Source organism: Salvelinus sp. IW2-2015, linkage group LG23, assembly GCF_002910315.2.
Source record: "Salvelinus sp. IW2-2015 linkage group LG23, ASM291031v2, whole genome shotgun sequence".
Classification (NCBI taxonomy): Eukaryota; Metazoa; Chordata; class Actinopteri; order Salmoniformes; family Salmonidae; genus Salvelinus; species Salvelinus sp. IW2-2015.
Genome location: NC_036863.1, coordinates 33,158,829 through 33,178,502, shown reverse-complemented (window position 1 = coordinate 33,178,502; position 19,674 = coordinate 33,158,829). Strand labels below are relative to the sequence as shown.

At 44.5% G+C, this 19,674-nt stretch overlaps 1 protein-coding gene across 5 annotated transcripts in view; it reads left to right on the top strand.

Moving 5' to 3' along the window:
- The window catches only part of LOC111950722 (kinase suppressor of Ras 1), a 47,617-nt gene that overhangs the window by 18,784 nt on the left and 9,159 nt on the right, over positions 1–19,674 (top strand). For all 5 annotated transcript variants that reach the window (XM_070434564.1, XM_023968551.2, XM_070434563.1 and 2 more), the window contains exons 2-4: positions 9,282–9,422; positions 16,938–17,085; positions 17,303–17,798. In XM_070434564.1, coding sequence (XP_070290665.1) covers positions 9,282–9,422; positions 16,938–17,085; positions 17,303–17,798 — 785 coding nt within the window. The remainder of the gene's footprint in view (positions 1–9,281; positions 9,423–16,937; positions 17,086–17,302; positions 17,799–19,674) is intronic.

The following is a 19,674-nucleotide window of genomic DNA, read 5'->3' as shown; positions in this document are numbered from 1 at the left end:
TTAGACTGTGTGGTTACAGTGCAGGTAGGCTGTGTGGTTACAGTGCAGGTAGGCGTGTGGTTACAGTGCAGGTAGGCTGTGTGGTACAGTGCAGGGTAGGCTGTGTGGGTACAGTGCAGGTAGGCTGTGTGGTTACAGTGCAGGTAGGCTGTGTGGTTACAGTGCAGGTAGCTGTGTGGGTACAGTGCAGGTAGCTGTGTGGTACAGTGCAGGTAGACTGTGTGGGTTACAGTGCAGGTAGGCTGTGTGGGTACAGTGCAGGTAGGCTGTGTGGGTACAGTGCGGTAGGCTGTGTGGTACAGTGCAGGTAGGCTGTGTGGGTACAGTGCAGGTAGGCTGTGTGGGTACAGTGCAGGTTAGGCTGTGTGGGTACAGTGCAGGTAGGCGTGTGTGGGTACAGTGCAGGTAGGCTGTGTGGGTACAGTGCAGGTAGTCTAGAACATGAGATTATTATGGAAAAGAGTGAGAATATTTTTATTTGTCAAACGTCGGTCAAGCATTGATCATCATGTCACCAGAATCAGACCCTCAATATTTATTGGAAAGGAGCATCAAGAGCACCGTGCACTTTCACCACCCTGTGAAGTTTGTCATAACTTATTTCATCTGTAGTTTTTAAATATGAACCCTTTTAATTAACTAGGCAAGTCCGTTAAGAACAAATTCTTATTTACAATGACGGCCTACCCCGGCCTAACCCGGACGACGCTGGGCCGTTTGGGCATCGCCCCAATCACGGCTGGATGTGATACAGCCGGATTCAAACCAGGGAGTCTGTAGTGACGCCTCGAGCGTAAAACAAATTTGTCCACAACATTTTGTCTGTGTGGAAAAATTCTGGTATCTTTTATTTTAGATTATGAAATATGGGACCAACACTTTACATGTTGCATTTATATTTTGTTGTGTTGTGTGTGTGTGTGTGTGTGTGGTGTGTGTGTGTGTGTGTGTGTGTGGTGTGTGTGTGGTGTGTGTGTGTGTGTGTGTGTGTGTGTGTGTGTGTTGTGTTGTGTGTGTGTGTGTGGTGTGTGTTGTGTGTGTGTGGTGTGGTTGTGTACAGTTGAAGTCGGAATTTACATACACCTTAGCCAAATACATTTAATCCTAGTAAATATTCCTCTCTTAGGTCAGTTAGGATCACCATTTATTTTAAGAATTTGAAATGTCAGAATAATAGTAGAGAGAATAATTTATTTCAGATTTATTCTTCATCACATTCCCAGTGGGTCAGAAGTTTACATACACTCAATTAGTATTTGATAGCATTGTCTTTAAATTTGTAAACTTGGGTCAAACGTTTCGGGTAGCCTTCCACAAGCTTCCCACAATAAGTTGGGTGAATTTTGGCCCATTCTTCCTGACAGAGCTGGTGTAACTGAGTCAGGTTGTTAGGCCTCCTTGCTCGCACACGCTTTTTCAGTTCTGCACACAAATTTTCTATAGGATTGAGATCAGGCTTGTGATGGTCTCTCCAATACCTTCACTTTGTTGTCCTTAATCCATTTTGCCACAACTTTGAAGTATGCTTGGGGGTCATTGTCCATTTGGAAGACCCATTTGCGACCAAGCTTTATCTTCCTGACTGATGTCTTGAGATGTTGCTTCAATATATCCACATAATTTTCCTTTCTCATGATGCCATCTATTTTTGAAGCGCACCAATCCCTCCTGCAGCAAAGCACCCCCACAACATGATGCTGCCACCCCTGTGCTTCACTGTTGGGATGGTGTTCTTCAGCTTCCAAGCCTCCCCCTTTTTCCTCCAAACGTAACGATGGTCATTATGGCCAAACAGTTATATTTTTGTTTCATCAGATCAGAGGACATTTCTCCAAAAAGTACAATCTTTGTCCCCATTTGGAGTTGCAAACCGAAGTCTGGCTTTTTTATGGCTGTTTTGGAGCAGTGCTTCTTCCTTGCTGAGCGGCCTTTCAGGTTATGTCGATATAGGACTCGTTTTTACTGTGGATATAGATACTTTTGTACCTGTTTCCTCCAGCATCTTCACAAGGTCCTTTGCTGTTGTTTGGGATTGATTTGCACTTTTCGCACCAAAGTACGTGCATCTCTAGGGACATAATGCGTCTCCTTCCTGAGTTGTATGACGGCTGCGTGGTCCCATGTGTTTATACTTGCGTACTATTGTTTGTACAGATGAACGTGGTACCTTCAGGCATTTGGAAATTGCTCCCAAGGATGAACCAGACTTGGGAGGTCAACAAATTTTTTCTGAGGTCTTGGCTGATTTCTTTTTGATTTTCCCATGATGTCAACCAAAGAGGCACTGAGTTTGAAGGAGGCCTTGAAATACATCCACAGGTACACTCCAATTGACTCAAATGATGTCAATTAGCCTATCAGAAGCTTCTAAAGCCATAACATAATTTTCTGGAATTTTCCAAGCTGTTTAAATGCACAGTCAATTTAGTGTATGTAAACTTCTGACCCACTGGAATTGTGATACAGTGAAATAATCTGTCTGTAAACAAGTTTGGAAAAATGACTTGTGTCATGCACAAAGTAGATGTCCTAACCGACTTGCCAAAACTAATGTTTGTTAACAAGACATTTGCGGAGAGGTTGAAAAACGAGTTTTAATGACTCCAACCTAAGTGTATGTAAACTTCCGACTTCAACTGTGTGTGTGTGTATGTATTATGTATATATGTGTATGTTTATGTATGTATGTATGTGTATTTTCCTTATATGAAATGTAACTCAGTGAAATCTTTGAAATTGTTGCGTGTTTGTATTTTTGTTAAGTATATAGATAAAGAGAAGCTTAGGCCCCAGAGAGAGCGAGAGATGGAGATATGCCGGCAGCATGCTACCATACCAACACCAACATCTCTTTATCCTTGTCAGATATGCTACTGTGTGAAGATATAGGCCTACAGAAAGTCTAATTCGCAATTTTTCGATCACAATATTTTTTATAAAGAAAAGTATTATATTGTTAAATATTAAGGATTAAAACTCTGGTAGGCTTAAACATTCTTCCTCACCTCAAGATCATCTGTCGGAGTCCGATGCAGCGCAGGTGCGCACTGCCTTCATATCATAAGCCTGCAGTATAATAGCTAATAGCCACACCAAACCTTCACAAAAGTTATTGTCAAAAGTAAGTCGAGCCATTAGTTATTTGGAAAATATGAGCAGATATTATACCAGCAAACACAACATTACAGTTGGAACTTAATTTGTCCAAAGAAAATGGCTCAACAGAAGCAAAAAAAACACTTGAACTGGTTTAAACCTACGAAGGAGAATATTGCCTACTGTACCCAACAAATGACAGCAATAGGCAAATGTTATTTATTTTACAAAAGGCCTACTTACAGTGGGGAGAACAAGTATTTGATACACTGCCGATTTTGCAGGTTTTCCTACTTACAAAGCATGTAGAGGTCTGTAATTTTTATCATAGGTACACTTCAACATGTGAGGACGGGCAACTAAGGAGTGGCTCCGTAAGAAGTATCTCAAGGTCCTGGAGTGGCCTAGCCAGTCTCCAGACCTGAACCCAATAGAAAATCTTTGGAGGGAGCTGAAAGTCCGTATTGCCCAGCGACAGCCCCGAAACCTGAAGGATCTGGAGAAGGTCTGTATGGAGGAGTGGGCCAAAATCCCTGCTGCAGTGTGTGCAAACCTGGTCAAGAACTACAGGAAACGTATGATCTCTGTAATTGCAAACAAAGGATCTTGTACCAAATATTAAGTTCTGCTTTTCTGATGTATCAAATACTTATGTCATGCAATAAAATGCAAATGAATTACTTAAAAATCATACAATGTGATTTTCTGGATTTTTGTTTTAGATTCCGTCTCTCACAGTTGAAGTGTACCTATGATAAAAATTACAGACCTCTACATGCTTTGTAAGTAGGAAAATCGGCAAAATCGGCAGTGTATCAAATACTTGTTCTCCTCACTGTATAACCTGTCTTAAACTAAATACTGAGCACAATTAAAAAGACAGCTCGAACTTAATTTAGCCAATGAATATGTCCCAACAGAATTAAACAACACCTTTTGCATAATTAAAGAACTGGTTTAGATTAATAAGTATAATGATGATGATGATGATAAAACAAATGATTCTAAAAAAATAAATAAATAAGAAAGTTTCACAATTGCATCCTATCTGAATAGTCAGTTGCACAGTAGCCTACATTTGGGCATTTGTGTGGTATTAAAAAATACTCTGTCTTTTGAATTAAATGCAATGGCCCTTTTTATTTTTTTCCCCCCAGACCCTGAAAAAATAAAACATCCCCAAAAACATGTATGCTCCTTTGTATGCCACTACTCAAATGCGATTATAGATGCATGCAATGCTTTACTATAAAGGGGATTTTTCTCCCCCCGCACACCCCTCCTTCCAGCACCCACCACTCAAAACATCACATTGTATTTATCACTTGCGCCGAATACAACAGGTGTAGACTTGACCGTGAAATGCATCTTCCTGCGGCTACGCTGGTGGGTGGAGTAGAGTGATACCTGGCGGTGCGCTGCTCATTTCATGGCCACGTGTTGCGGCCTGCAGCCCAAGGCGTCCTGCTGTAATGGACACTCCCAGATGGAGATAAGGAGACACACTATACTGGAGCCAGCACTGCACGGAGTTGAGAAGGCCAGGCCAGCGCAAACTAATACCACAGTGCTGTGAGTTACTCATCCGGTAGTCACCTGGGAAGGCCGGAACAAGGAGTGGAGCCTGCCGTATCCTCATAATGTTGCTATATTAAAGTACAGCAGTAGGTAGTGGTAATGCTAGAGTTTCAGACATCCTCTGGACAACTTCTGAGGTGTTTATATCACAGACCACTATGTTCAGACTGTCATTAACATGCCACGTGGCTCATAGTGTTTTTGCTTCCCTCTCATCTGTTTTATTTTTCCACTGTCATGTTCCATACAACATCTCTTGATATCCCAGGGGTCTGTTTGTGGTGAAGGATGAGGTGGACTTGGCATCCCTGAATCTAGATCTAGAATCTAGAATCCCGTGTGGCTCAGTTGGTAGAGCATGGCGCTTGCAACGCCAGGGTTGTGGGTTCATTCCCCACGGGGGGACCAGGATGAATATGTATGAACTTTATAATTTGTAAGTCGCTCTGGAGAAGAGCGTCTGCTAAATGACTTAAATGTAAATGTAGATGCCAGTTACTGAGGCTTCACTTATTAAAGTGCTGATTAGCAGATACAGGCGGCTGGGGGGGTTGGTGTGTGTGTGTGTGTGTGTGTGTAAAGGATGACTGGCTTAATGGCCAGCGGCCCCAATGGTAACATGGCTTGCTGTGCGTCAGCAAGCTGCTGCCCTGGGTGCTGGTGAAAGGGCCGTCTCAGCGGGCGAGCTCCTCCCTGGCGTCAGCTATACAGGCCTTCTCTCCCCTCAGACTGCCCTGCTCCCTGCGTCATCACCAGCCACCACAACACGGAGGTGCTGCCACTACCTGTTCTCAGAGAGGCAGGGGGAAGGAGAGAGAAGGGAGGAGGGGGGGGGGCATATCCTCTCCCCCCTAGCCGCCTGTCTGTGTCCGGCCTGTCTCTCTCTGTCCAGCCTCTCTGCAGAGCTGGAAAATGAATGTGGTAGCCAGTGCTCTGTTTGTTTGTAGATGATCATGGTGGAGTGCTTTCACATATTCTGCAATGTAAGCATCCTCACTGTTTTGTTTATTATGTGAACAGCCTATGACGTCTTTTAATAGAAAAAAATGGATCCCACGGTCTTAACAGATGAAAGAACAATGTGATACCTGGGTTAGCACCTAGAAAAACAAAAGCTCATGGGCTGACATGTTGATACATGGTTACTGAGGGGGAGGTATGTTTAGTCGGGGGCCAGTCCAGTGATGGCTGTGAGGCTGTCTGCTAGCCTCACTGTGAACTTTGCGTCTTCCAGGACTGTGATGTCACTATGCCCCTGCCTTCAGTGGCTGCAATGTTCCAATGACACTTGGTTGCCATGCCAGCGGTGCAGACACCCTCATGAGAAGGCCAGCTCGCTGTTCCCTTCCATATAATAACAGCTATTTATATCTACTTGACAGCCCTGCTTGCTGGAGGCGAAGCAAAAAAAGGAGAGAGGGAGGGTAAAATAAAATCCAGTCAGATATCTGCCTGCCTGTGTGAGAACATATATGGAGGAGAAACGCCACATTGTAGAATTAATAAATGTGTGTCTGCGTGATTGGAATAATTAATGTTTCAGATTGGCTTCTCCTCACATTATGGGAGAAGGATTGTGTGTGCGTGTGGGTGTCCATACATGTGTCTGAAACTGCTTAATCTCCCCAGTGTTCTACCACAGTCCAAACATCAAAGACCGTAAAGCCCGCTTAGGGCTGTGGCAGTCATGACATTTTGTCAGCTGGTGATGTGTCAAGCAAATAACTGCCGGTCTCACGGTACTTTACCGTTAATTAACATAAACACGTTTAGCATCTCCTGGCTTCCACACACAGCCTACAAGCCACTGATGCAGACCTTTGTAACATCTACAGTTTAAAAAGTCTAATAAATCCATGTTGCCTACACCATCACAATAAATCCATGTAGCCTACACCATCACAATAAATCCATGTAGCCTACACCATCACAATAAATCCATGTAGCCTACACCATCACCAATAAATCCATGTAGCCTACACCATCACAATAAATCCATGTAGCCTACACCATCACAATAAAATCCATGTAGCCTACACCATCACAATAAATCCATGTAGCCTACACCATCACAATAAATCCATGTAGCCTACACCATCACAATAAATCCATGTGCCTACACCATCACAATAAATCCATGTTGCCTACACCATCACAATAAATCCATGTAGCCTACACCATCACAATAAATCCATGTAGCCTACACCATCACAATAAATCCATGTAGCCTACACCATCACAATAAATCCATGTAGCCTACACCATCACAATAAATCCATGTAGCCTACACCATCACAATAAATCCATTAAACCTACACCATCACAATAAATTCATGTAGCCTACACCATCACAATAAATCCATGTAGCCTACACCATCACAATAAATCCATGTAGCCTACACCATCACAATAAATTCATGTAGCCTACACCATCACAATAAATCCATGTTCCTACACCATCACAATAAATCCATGTAACTACACCATCACAATAAATCCATGTAGCCTACCCCACCCATCACAATAAATCCATGTAGCCTACACCATCACAATAAATCCATGTAACCTACACCATCACAATAATCCATGTAGCCTACACACATCACAATTAAATCCATGTAGGCCTAACACCATCACAATAAATCCATGTAGCCTACACCATCACAACCTAATCCATGTAGCCTACACCATCACAATAAATCCATGTAACCAACACCATCACAATAATCCATTGTAGCCTCCACCATCACAATTAATCCATGTAGCCTACACCATCACAATAAATCCATGTAGCCTACACCATCACAATAAATCCATGTAGCCTACACCATCACAATAAATCCATAAGCGCGAATGTTCCAAAATGCTATCAATTTGCGGGAAAATACCATTCTCAAAAGTGACTGCAAATGAGATTATGCATATAATGCTTTTCTTATAAAGATGCATTTTTATGGTGAAAATTATCTTCCCCAAACCTGAAACTCACGCGCTGCTTATGTATACCAGTTATGCTCTACGCCCGGATTGTGCTTAATTTTAAGAAGTTATTTGGCCACATTAGTTGTAATACAAACCTTATCAAAACATATAGGCCTATGGGCTAGGCTACATGAGGTGTGCTGCTATGATTAGAAAAAGCCGCTAAAAAGGCCATGCGCTCTTTCTTGTCTTACAAGCATCATTCACAAGTGATAATATATCATTCACAAGTGATAGGCTAATATTGTCACCCATCAGATTATCATTTTTTTGTTCTTTTTTTGTAACTTTTTATTTAACTTGGCAAGTCAGTTAAGAACAAATTCTTATTTACAATGATAGCCTACTCCGGCCAAACCCTAATCCGGACGACACTGGGCCAATTGTGTGCCGCCCTATGGGACTCCCAAGCATGGCCGGTTGTGATACAGCCTGGAATTGAACCAGGGTCTGTAGTGATGCCTCTAGCACTGAGATACAGTGCCTTAGACCGCTGCACCACTCGTTAGCCCAATTACATATTATTGATTTAATCTTGTCTTTACATATACTAAATAATGTGTCAAATGTGTTTTGATTTAGAATGGACKATTATCATGGGGCAGTGGGGAAAAATACATGTCATCTATGCACTTAAATAGCGAATGGAGGACACTTTTCCCGTGAAAGCTAATGGGAACATCCTCCTTTTAATAAAGGCCATCAACTCTGTTTTCTCATACAATTGCATAGCCTATAGAAATGTTGCAAAACATGAGCTCATGGGCTCTCTAGAAGTGTTTGCTTAGATTTTCGATTACATTTGCATTGATGTCAGAGTGATTTAGAATGAGAATAGAGTGCTGAGTACCAGGTAGTTAGCAAGTTTGGTAGGCTACTAATGGCCATCAACAGCATCACAGCTTTGAGAAGCCAAGTTACCATGACTAAACGGTCACGTGGAATTTGACTGCCGTCATGACTCGTGACCGCCGGTGTGGCGGTACTGCGATCACCGTAACAGCCCTAAGCACATTCCCTCGTTGTCTCTTGGGCAGCCCTGTGTGTTTTATAGGATTACATTTTTTGGGGCTTTGTCCAATATTTGATAAGGGGCTTGGGATAGGCTAAAACTCCAGCATAGACATACTGTAAACATGGCTTGGCATTGTCAGTGGCTGTCTTATTCTGGCTTTCATTTACCAGTGAATATAGTGTCTATTGTAGGTTTTCTGTTTAGTTAATCAGTTGTTAAATGATTTGCATGTGCAAGGATGACGCACAGAGAAGAATTCCGCAACATATAATCAGAGCGTGATTAAAATGTCTAATTAATGTATCCCTGGTATTTCATGTTTTCTATGTACTATTTCTGCAAAGAACGAGTGCGCATACAAATTGTGCAGGCCATAATTACTGTAGTTATGTTCGACTGTCCATTAGGCTCATGGTTCTTTTCAATTCACCTATATTTTCCTGTCACGCTAAACTACACAGTTGACYACAACACAGGGAAGAGTAGTAGATATCCTACAGACCCCGGCCCTGGCCTGCTCCCAGCTAGCTTATCCAGGCTCATCTCCTCTCTTCTCACTAACCTGCCCCTCCCTTATCTGTTGTGTGGCCCTTTCTGTTGCCCCCTGCAGGTAAAGCTGATGAAGTACATCTGTAAGCAGCTGCAGTGTAAGCAGAAAGTGCCAGAGGCAGAGAGGCCTCAGGCCTTGGACAGTTACCCACGGCTGGGGGACTGGCTGCGCACCATCAACCTGAGACCTGAGCTCATTGAGGTAAGTCCTAGAAGTGTGTGCGTGAAAAGTATGTGATTTCTGAAAAAATCTGAGTTTGCTTAATTTACTATCATCTTAAATTAAGATATTACATTTTTTTATTATATTTATGCTACTTTCTATGATGTGGARAGTATGTGTACTTAGAACGCAGCGATGAATTTCTTTCTCAAATGGCACAGATAATTTAAATAGCAGCCAACCGGTGTCACTGTTGATATCTTATGGCGGGTCGTGATTCGATGAAGTTACGTTTTTGAGCTGTGTTAGTTTTAACAGGACGTGCAACCTCATCTCCTCTCGCTCGCTCTCTCTCTCTCTTTCTCTCTCTCTCTCTCTCTCTCTCTCTCTCTCTCTCTCTCTAGCCTCCTCTCTCTCTCTCTCTCTCTCTCTCAACCACACCACTGTTGGCTGCTGCTTTACTGTATCTGCATGTCTCCCCAGGCACGCGCATTATGTACTGGCTAGGCTGGGGCCAGGCCTGGAGAGGGCAGGGCAGAGTGGTGCTCTGTTGTCCACTTACCAGTGTTGTTTTAGCTGAGAGTCTCCTGTCACATTCCTCACACTCTGGATGAACCCCAGATACAGCACCACCCAATCCACAGAATGTGCAGTCTCTCTCTCATGTTGTCTCTCTGATGCTCTCTCTCTTACGTTGTCTCTCTCTCTCATCTCTCTTACGTTGTCTCTCTCTCTCTCATGCTCTCCCTCCATCATTTGCTCTATTTTTACTCATTGGCTAGTGGTCTGTCTGTGCCCTGTGAACAAACGGCAAGCAGGATAGGACAGAAATGCAGCCTACTAAATACCAGGGATGCCAGCGGGCTTTTGTGCTTATAGTGGAGCTTTATGATGTCTTCCATCCAACAAGTTCCTTTTACAGTACAACTCCCATCAGTCAGCCATTCAAGCAGTTTTGCTGCTGCATCCTGGGTGCTGTGACCCACTTCAGTGACAATGTGAACCATAGAATTAGGAATTACAATACTAGGATCTCTATGGTGTGAACCATGAAGGCACAGCTGACCCAGAATCCACCAGTGCTGCATGCCTGCACGCTCACTGTTTGGGGGTGTACTCAGCCAAGAAGGSAGCTTGTCTCTTTGTATTCATTATGTACATAATATTACATAACCAGCCGATCTGTGGATATTAGGTTGAGAGCTTCTTGCAGGTCTGTGTGTATCTTATGGGCTTAATTGCAAGTGATGCAAAAAGCCTCCCTGTGACAGCCCTCCTGTAAGCCTTCCAACTGGGTGAGCCTGCTTCTACACGTTGCATGTTACCCGGAACGATAGTCGAACATATCTGTAAGCAACTGAATGTTTTTTGTTACTCGAAAAGGAACCTCTCTGGAGTATGTTCTTGCCTTAGATACAGTATTTCCAGAAAAATCTTCTCAGCTTGTTYAGGATGGTGAGACAATGGTTTTAGCTCTAAGGTTACAGGGTTTATTCTCATCCACACAATATGCTTCAGGCCAGTAGGGGGTGAACAAGGTGTTCCTCTCCTCTTGGCTCAGTGATCACACCTGTGTTGAACTGTGAGTAAGGGTTAGACCTGGCCAGTGAGTCACCTGTCCTGGTCTAGCCAGGCTGACATCAGCACTTTACGGGGAGCAGGCATACACCCCCCCCCCGAAAGATGAACGGAGCAATGTACAAAGAGATCCTTGATGAGAACCTGCTCCAGATCGCTCAGGACCTCAGACTGGGATGAAGGTTCACCTTCCAACAGGACAATGACCCTAAGCACACAGCCAAGACAACACAGAAGTGGCTTCGGGACAAGTCTCTGAATGTCCTTGAGTGGCCAAGCCAGAGCCCGGACTTGAACCCGATCGAACATCTCTGGAGAGACCTGAAAATAGCTGTGCAGCGACGCTCCCCATCCAACCGGACAGAGCTCGAGAGGATCTGCAGAGAAGAATGGGAGAAACTCCCCAAATACAGGTGTGCCAAGCTTGTAGTGTCATAGCCAAGAATATTCGAGGCTGTAATCGCTGCCAAAGGTGCTTCAACAAAGTACTGAGTAAAGGGTCTGAATACTAATGTAATGTGATATTTAAGTAGTTTTTTTTATTATAAAAACCTGTTTTTGCTGTGTTATTATGGTGTATTGTGTGTATATTGATGGGGGGAAATACTATTTAATCATTTTTAGAATAAGGCTGTAACGTAACAAAATGTGGAAAAAGTCAATCAAATCAAAAAATTGTCGCATGCGCCGAATACAACAAGTGTAGACTTTACCGTGAAATGCTTACTTACAAGCCCTTAACCAACAGTGCAGTTCAAGAAGAAGAAAATATTTACCAAGAAGACCAAAGTGAAAAGTAATATAAAAGTAACACAATAAGAATAAGAATAACGAGGCTATATACAGGGGGCACCGGTACTGAGTCAGTGCAGGTCGAGGCAATCTGTACATGTAGGTGGGGGCGAACTGACTATGCACAGGTAACAAACAAACAGCTAGTGTACAAAGGGGGGGGGGGTCAATGTAAATTGTCCGGGGGCGATTTTATGATTTGTTCAGCAGTCTGATGGTTTAGGGGTAGAAGCTGTTGAGGAGCCTTTTGGTCCTAGACTTGGCGCTCCGGTGCGGCTTGCCGTGCGGTAGCAGAGAAAACAGTCTATAACTTGGGTGACTGGAGTCTGACAATTTTATGGGGTTTCCTCTGACGCCGCCTATTAAATAGGTCCTGGATGGCAGGAAGCCTGGCCCCAGTGATGTATTGGGCCGTTCACACTACCCTTTGTAGCGCCTTATGGTCAGATGCCGAGCAGTTGCCATACCAGGTGGTGATGCAAACGGTCAGGATGCTCTCGATGGTGCAGCTGTAGAACCTTTTGAGGATCTGGGGACCCATGCCAAATCTTTTCAGTCTCCTGAGGGGGGAAAGGTTTTGTCGTGCCCTCTTCACGACTGTCTTGGTATGTTTGGACATTGATAGTTCGTTGGTGATGTGGACACCAAGGAACTTAACTCTCGACCCGCTCCACTACAGTCCCGTCAATGTTAATGGGGGCCTGTTCGGCCCGCTTTTTCCTGTAGTCCATGATCAGCTCCTTAGTCTTGCTCAGATTGAGGGAGAGGTTGTTGTCCTGGCACCACGCTGCCAATTCTCTGACCTCCTCCCTATAGGCCGTCTCATCATTGTCGGTGATCAGGCCTACCACTTTTGTGTCGTCAGCAAACTTAATGATGGTTTTGGGGTCGTGTTTGGCCACTCAGTTGTGGGTGAACAGGGAATACAGAAGGGGACTAAGTACACACCCCTGAGGGGCCCCAGTGTTAAGGATCAGCGTGGCAGACGTGTTGTTGCCTACTCTTACTACCTGGGGGCGGCCCGTCAGGAAGTCCAGGATCCAGTTGCAGAGGGAGGTGTTTAGTCCCAGAGTCCTTAGCCTAGTGATGAGCTTTGTGGGCACTATGGTGTTGAACACTGAGCTGTAGTCAATGAACAGCATTCTCAAATAGGTGTTCCTTTTGTCCAGGTGAGAAAGGGCAGTGTGGAGTGCGATTGAGATTGAGATTACGTCATCTGTGGATCTGTTGGGGTGGTATGCGAATTGGAGTGGTCTAGGGTGTCCGGGAGGATGCTGTTGATGTGAGCCATGACCAGCCTTTCAAAGCACTTCATGGCTACKGACGTGAGTGCCACGGGGCGGTAATCATTTAGGCAGGTTACCTTCACTTCCTTGGGCACAGGGACTATGATGGTCTGCTTGAAACATGAAGGTATTGCAGACTCGATCAGGGAGAGGTTGAAAATGTCAGTGAAGACACTTGACAGTTGGTCCGCGCATGCTTTGAAAACACGTCCTGAAATCTGTCTGGCCCCGTGGCTTTGTGAATGTTGACCTGTTTAAAGGTCTTGTTCACATCGGCTACCAAGAGCGTTATCACACAGTCATCCAGAACAGCTGGTGCCCTCGTGCATGCTTCAGTGTTGCTTGCCTCGAAGCGAGCATAAAAGGCATTTAGCTCGTCTGGTAGGCTCACGTCATTTGGCAGCTCGTATCTGGATTTCCCTTTGTAGTCCGTAATAGTTTTCAAGCCCTGCCACATTCGACGAGCGTCAGAGCCGGTGTAGTTGGATTCAGTCTTAATCCTGTATTGACGCTTTGCTTGTTTGATGGTTCGTCTGAGGGCATAGCGGGATTTCTTATAAGCGTCCAGATTAGTCTCCCGCTCCTTGACAGCGGCAGCTCTAGCCTTTAGCTTGATGCAGATGTTGCCTGTAATCCATGGCTTCTGGTTGGCATATGTACGTACAGTCACTGTGGAGACGACGTCATCGATGCACTTATTGATGAAGCCGATGACTGAGGTGGTGTATTCCTCAATTTCATTGGATGAATCCCGTAACATATTTCAGTCTGTGCTAGCAAAACAGTCCTGTAGTGTAGCATCCACGTCATCTGACCACTTCCGTATTGAGCGAGTCACTGGTACTTCCTGCTTTAGTTTTTGCTTGTAAGCAGGAATCAGGAGGGAGGATAGAATTATGGTATGATTTGCCAAATGGAGGGCAGGGGAGAGCTTTGTATGCATCTGTGTGTGGAGTAAAGGTGGTCTATGATTTTTTCGCCCTGGTTGCACATGTGACATGCTGGTAGAAATGAGGTGAAACGGATTTAAGTTTGCCTGCATTAAAGTCCCCGGCCACTAGGAGCYCCACTTCTGGGTGAGCATTTTCTTCTTGCTTATGGCCTTATAGAGTTGGTTGAGAGCGGTCTTAGTGCCAGCTTCGTTTMGTGGTGGTAAATAGACTGCTACGAATAATACCGATGATAACTCTCTTGGTAGATCTACATCTTATTATAAGCGGCAGGCTTATAGSCTAGTCCGGGGCGGCAGGTAGATTAGTGGTTAGAGCGTTAGACTAGTAACCGAAAGGTTGCAAGATCTAATCCCTGAGCTGGCAAGGTACAAATCTGTCGTTCTGCCCCTGCCCCTAGGCCATCATTGAAAATAAGAATTTGTTCTTGACTGACTTGCCTAGTTAAYTAAAGGTTAAAAATAAATAAAAATAAGGTACTCTACCTCAGGCGAGCAATACCTCGAGACTTCTTTAATATTAGATATCGCGCACCAGCTGTTATTGACAAAAAGACTAACACCCCCACCCCTCGTCTTACCATAGGTAGCGTATCTGTTCTGCCGGTGCATGGAAAATCCCGCTAGCTCTATGTTGTCCGTATCTTCCTTCAGCCACGTCTCGGTGAAACATAAGATGTTACAGTTTTTAATGTCCCGTTGGTAGGATAATCTTAATCGTAGGTCATCCATTTTATTGTCCAATGATTGCACATTAGCGAGTAGAATGGAAGGCAGTGGGAGTTTACTCGCTCGCCTCCGGATTTTCAGAAGGATGCCTGATCTGCAGCCCGTTTTCCACCGTCTTTTCTTAACGCGAAAGGCGTGGATCTGGGCCTGTTCCAGTGAAAGCAGGATATCCTTTTCGTCGGACACGCCGGACTCGTTAAAGGAAAAAATGTATTCCGGTCCGCGGTGAGTAATCGCTTTTCTGATGTCCAGAAGTTATTTTTGCTCATAAGAGACGGTAGCAGGAACATAATGTACACAATAAGTTAAAAAAATAATAAGTTACACAATACGCAAACAAATGACAAAATAGCACAATTGAGTTTGTGTCCTCCTCGTGCAGCTTGTTGTCTGGCCTCTTCTCTGGGTGAGAGGCTCCAGGGGGATTTGGCCAGTCAGTCAGTCAGTACTTACTGGTCTCTGCTCCTTGCCTGGCCTGGCTTGTTCTGGCCTGGCCTGTACTGCTCTGTGGACATAACTGGAGTTAGACATATGGGCTGGCTGGCTTTGGTTTATGAGAATGAACAATGATAACCTTTGTGTCTAGCATAGGCGAGTTGGACTCTAGCATACTCGTTCGTGTAAGATGTATACAGTTTGTATGTTTCTCTGTCACATGTTGTACTGTATGTAGGGGTGTGTCATGACGTTGCCCTGTTTGGGTACAGCAAGCCCCATCCCCCTCTCCCTGCCCCCTACAACTAGGCTGCTGTGATCAGTGAGGTCGTAAATTCCTAGGGAAGACCCTGCCTTATGGCCACACAGTATAGAGATAGAGTGTTTCACTCTATTCACTCTATTTCACTCTAAGTTTCATAGAGAACAAAGGAATTTCTTCCACCTCACAGAACTTGAGGTCCGAACAACGTTTACGTTCCGGAGAAGGTATAAAAGATCGGTGAAGAATCCAGCTACGAACTGGTCCGTTTGTTACAACTTGGGGAAGCTCATGGGAGACAGTGCGGCCACATTACCATAACGCTGTTTATATAATAGACTCAGATATGAGGTTTACATCTAATTGTTGTATAAGATGAATGAGTGAGTATGATACTGTTTGTAAAATTGTGTAATGTGATTTTGGACTGTTTAATGAAGGAAACTCCAATTCCCTTTTGAGTTGAACTAAATCAGAGGACTGCCCATGAGCCCAGTTAGGSTCAGGCATCCTGGGACAGCCCCTTTTCTGCAATTCCGAATAAAACCCAACTTTGAGAAATTCTCAGTAGACCATGTTTCTCTCAATCACGGGAGGACAAAGGTTGTAGACCATTGCTGAATCTTTTAACCATACCACGTGGTTAAACTCTTAGACTATCGATACCGACGGAATAAGAACTAGTCTTTGATATTAATTACGAGTCTGCAGCTAGGAATTCGGTATCATTGAACGCGAAGATTGACAACCGCCGAAACATCCATTTTACAACAACACYAATGAATGTCACTCTGAACTATCCACTCTAACCACGACAGAGAGAGAGAGGACGGAAACTCTCCAACAGAAACTAACTTTTCAACAGCGATCAAGACGACACACTGAGCGTAAATATATATATTGATTGCAATTGTTCCCGAATGAGTGAGCGTTCATGTGCAAAGGATTAGCATTTAAATTGTTATAATTATCAACTTTGTAGTGTCTCATCTCAGTTGACCCCCACTTCCCCTTTTGTCCATACCGGTTTAGCCCACTAGGGCACATTCTCCTATCATTTCTTGTAACCATATTTACTTTGTTTGTTTTGTTTATGCATTTCTGTGAATTACTTAGTTAGTAATAAATAAATGATTTAAGACAATTGATGTATGGATGACTCATAGGGAAGACTGGGTTCGTGCAGATAACCAACAATTTACGACGTTTGGAATGAGACTAACGTGAGGTAAATTAAATAATTCATTAATCAGAAGACTATTGATCAGATATGAAAATATCTGAAAGGTTATATTAGGAAATTATAACTTTGTAATCTGAATATTTTCCTTGGTGCCCCGACTTCCTAGTTAATTACAGTTACATTATTAATCAGTTTAATCGCGTAATACTAATTACAGAGAATCTTTGATAAAAACTAAAAGTCTTCATTTAATGATGCCAAAGACACGACAGGTGTGACTGGATATTGTGTGGACGTACTAATAACTTCCCCCGACCTTGTCTCTTTCTCCTCTCTCCAGGCAGTGCCCGTGAAACTGTCCCTGGATGCCTTGCTGCAGATGCCAGGTTCTCAGGTGCAGGAGACCGTGAGGAGACTGGGCTCCACTTCAGAGGAGTGTGCCAGGCTCACCGCTGCCCTCTCCTGCCTGAAGAGTTCCACTGAATCAGGTGGGTGTCTGTCTGTCTGTACCCTGGAGAGTCTGCCTGATCTGGGTTTTACTGACTGTAGGACACGGCTGTTTCTGCTCTATTAGCCCCGACAGCAGCAACAGGGTGCCACCCAGGGTAAGGTTATGTTGTAGGACAGAAGACACAGGGTTGAGGGGTGGAAGACTGATTGGAGTGTGGTAGTGGTCTGTAACCCTGTTCTGTGCCTCCCCTACAGATGGGGAGCTGAGAGAGGATGTTGGACTCTGGTTCTCTGAGCCCACCCGGCGAGACAGTGGCTCTCTGCTGCTGCCTGCCGACCAGCTGATGGGGGGGATGGGGGGTCCGATGCGCCCCCACAGCCCCTCTCCCCTAGCTCGGCCCCCCACCACCCCATCCACTCCCTCCACCCCCTGCACCGCCTGTGCCCAACCCCGGTTCGGCTCCGTGTCTGCAATGCCCGGTCCCGAGGCACATGGGGCGTACATTTACGCTGACAGCCCCTTCACAGACCCCTTCCCCCTCTCCGCCACCCATCAGGGGCGACTCTATGGCCACACCTCCACACCGCCCATCACCCCGCCCTCCAAGAGGCGCCACAGGCTGAAGCCCCCATGCACCCCGCCACCGCCCTCCCGCAAGGTGCTGCACCTCCTGCCCAACATCACCCTGACCCGCAGCAAGAGTCACGAGAGCCAGCTGGGGAACCGCATCGAGGAGCCGCCCACCAACAAGTAGGTCACTTCCTGCCCCCCATGCTTTGTGAGAGTTCCAGTCCATTATGACCTAGATTAAAGGGTTATGCTGTCTGACAGTGTTGTTGGAGGCACAGAATTTCAACTGATCCAGTCCATTTGACAGTAATCATAGTGGCCCACTCGACAAGAGATTTCTGAAAGATTATTTTGCTTGGCAACGCATGTGAGGTCATCATGACCAGTGTCTGGGCAGTTTTCCACAATGCTCAAAATCTTGGAACCAGTTTGTATATGGGACACACTTCTGTCCTTCCTTATTATGATGTTACAACTGAAGCACAGGGCTTTTCACACACACACACACACACACACCACATCCTGCCCATTGCTGCCTTAATGTGTTCAGTATAAGGCCAGAGCTAATCCCCCACAGATTCCCTGAGATTGAGTCATTTCTAAGGCATGATTCTCAGAGGGCAAGACACAGAAACACACACACACACACACACTTTTCCCACACAGAAATACATACACATACAGTACTAACACATATCCATAATATCCTGTTCATTTGTAAATGTACAGTGGCTTGCGAAAGTATTCACCCCCACTTGGCATTTTTCCTATTTTGTTGCCCTACAACCTGGAATTAAAATAGATTTTTTGGGGGTTTGTATCATTTGATATACACAACATGCCTACCACTTTGAAGATGAAAAATATGTTTTATTGTGAAACAAACAACAAATAAGACAAAAGAAAACAGAAAACTTGAGCGTGCATAACTATTCACCCCCCCCCCTCAAAAAAAAAGTAAATACTTTGTAGAGCCACCTTTTGCAGCAATTACAGCTGCAAGTCTCTGTCTCTATAAGTTTGGCACATCTAGCCACTGGGATTTTTGCCCATTCTTCAAGGCAAAACTGCTCCAGGTCCTTCAAACTGGATGGGTTCCGCTGGTGTACAGCAATCTTTAAGTCATACCACAGATTCTCAATTGGATTGAGGTCTGGGCTTTGACTAGGCCATTCCAAGACATTTAAATGTTTCCCCTTAAACCACTTGAGTGTTGCTTTAGCAGTATGCTTAGGGACATTGTCCTGCTGGAAGGTGAGCCTCTGTCCCAGTCTCAAATCTCTGGAAGACTGAAACGGGTTTCCCTCAAGACTTTCTCTGTATTTAGCGCCATCTGTCATTTCTTCAATTCTGACCAGTTTCACAGTCCCTGCCGATGAAAAACATCCCCACACATGATGCTGCCACCACCATGCTTCACTGTGGGGATGGTGTTCTCAGGGTGTTTAGAGGTGTTGGATTTGCGCCAGACATAGTGTTTTCCTTGATGGCCAAAAAGCTCAATTTTAGTCTCATCTAACCAGAATACCTCCTTCCATATGTTTGGAGAGTCTCCCACATGCCTTTTGGCGAACACCAAACGTGTTTGCTTCTTTTTTTCTTTAAGCAATGGCTTTTTTCTGGCCACTACATATGCACGCACCACCTTTCCGTTATAATTCTTTTTAACAAGTTTATTTTTTACATTTCACTTCACCAATTTGGACTATTTTGTGTATGTCTGTTACATGAAATCCAAATAAAAATCTATTTAAATTACAGGTTGTAATGCAACAAAATAGGAAAAATGCCACGGGAGGTGAATATTTTTGCAAGGCACTGTAGCATTAGTGATGAAAAGCTCAGCCGTAATGAATGGAACCTGACTAGATGGAAGTATTTAAACAGGACTGATAATATAGCTTAATACATAGACTATATACTTTATATAGAAGTATGACCACAGACCTATCATGTGAGGACACTGATGCGTGTGACCGGGGGCATAGGGAGGCACAGGCCTTTTCCACTGTGTATAGAGCTCAGAGAGAGCAGGCAGGAAGCAGTGGGGCTGCCT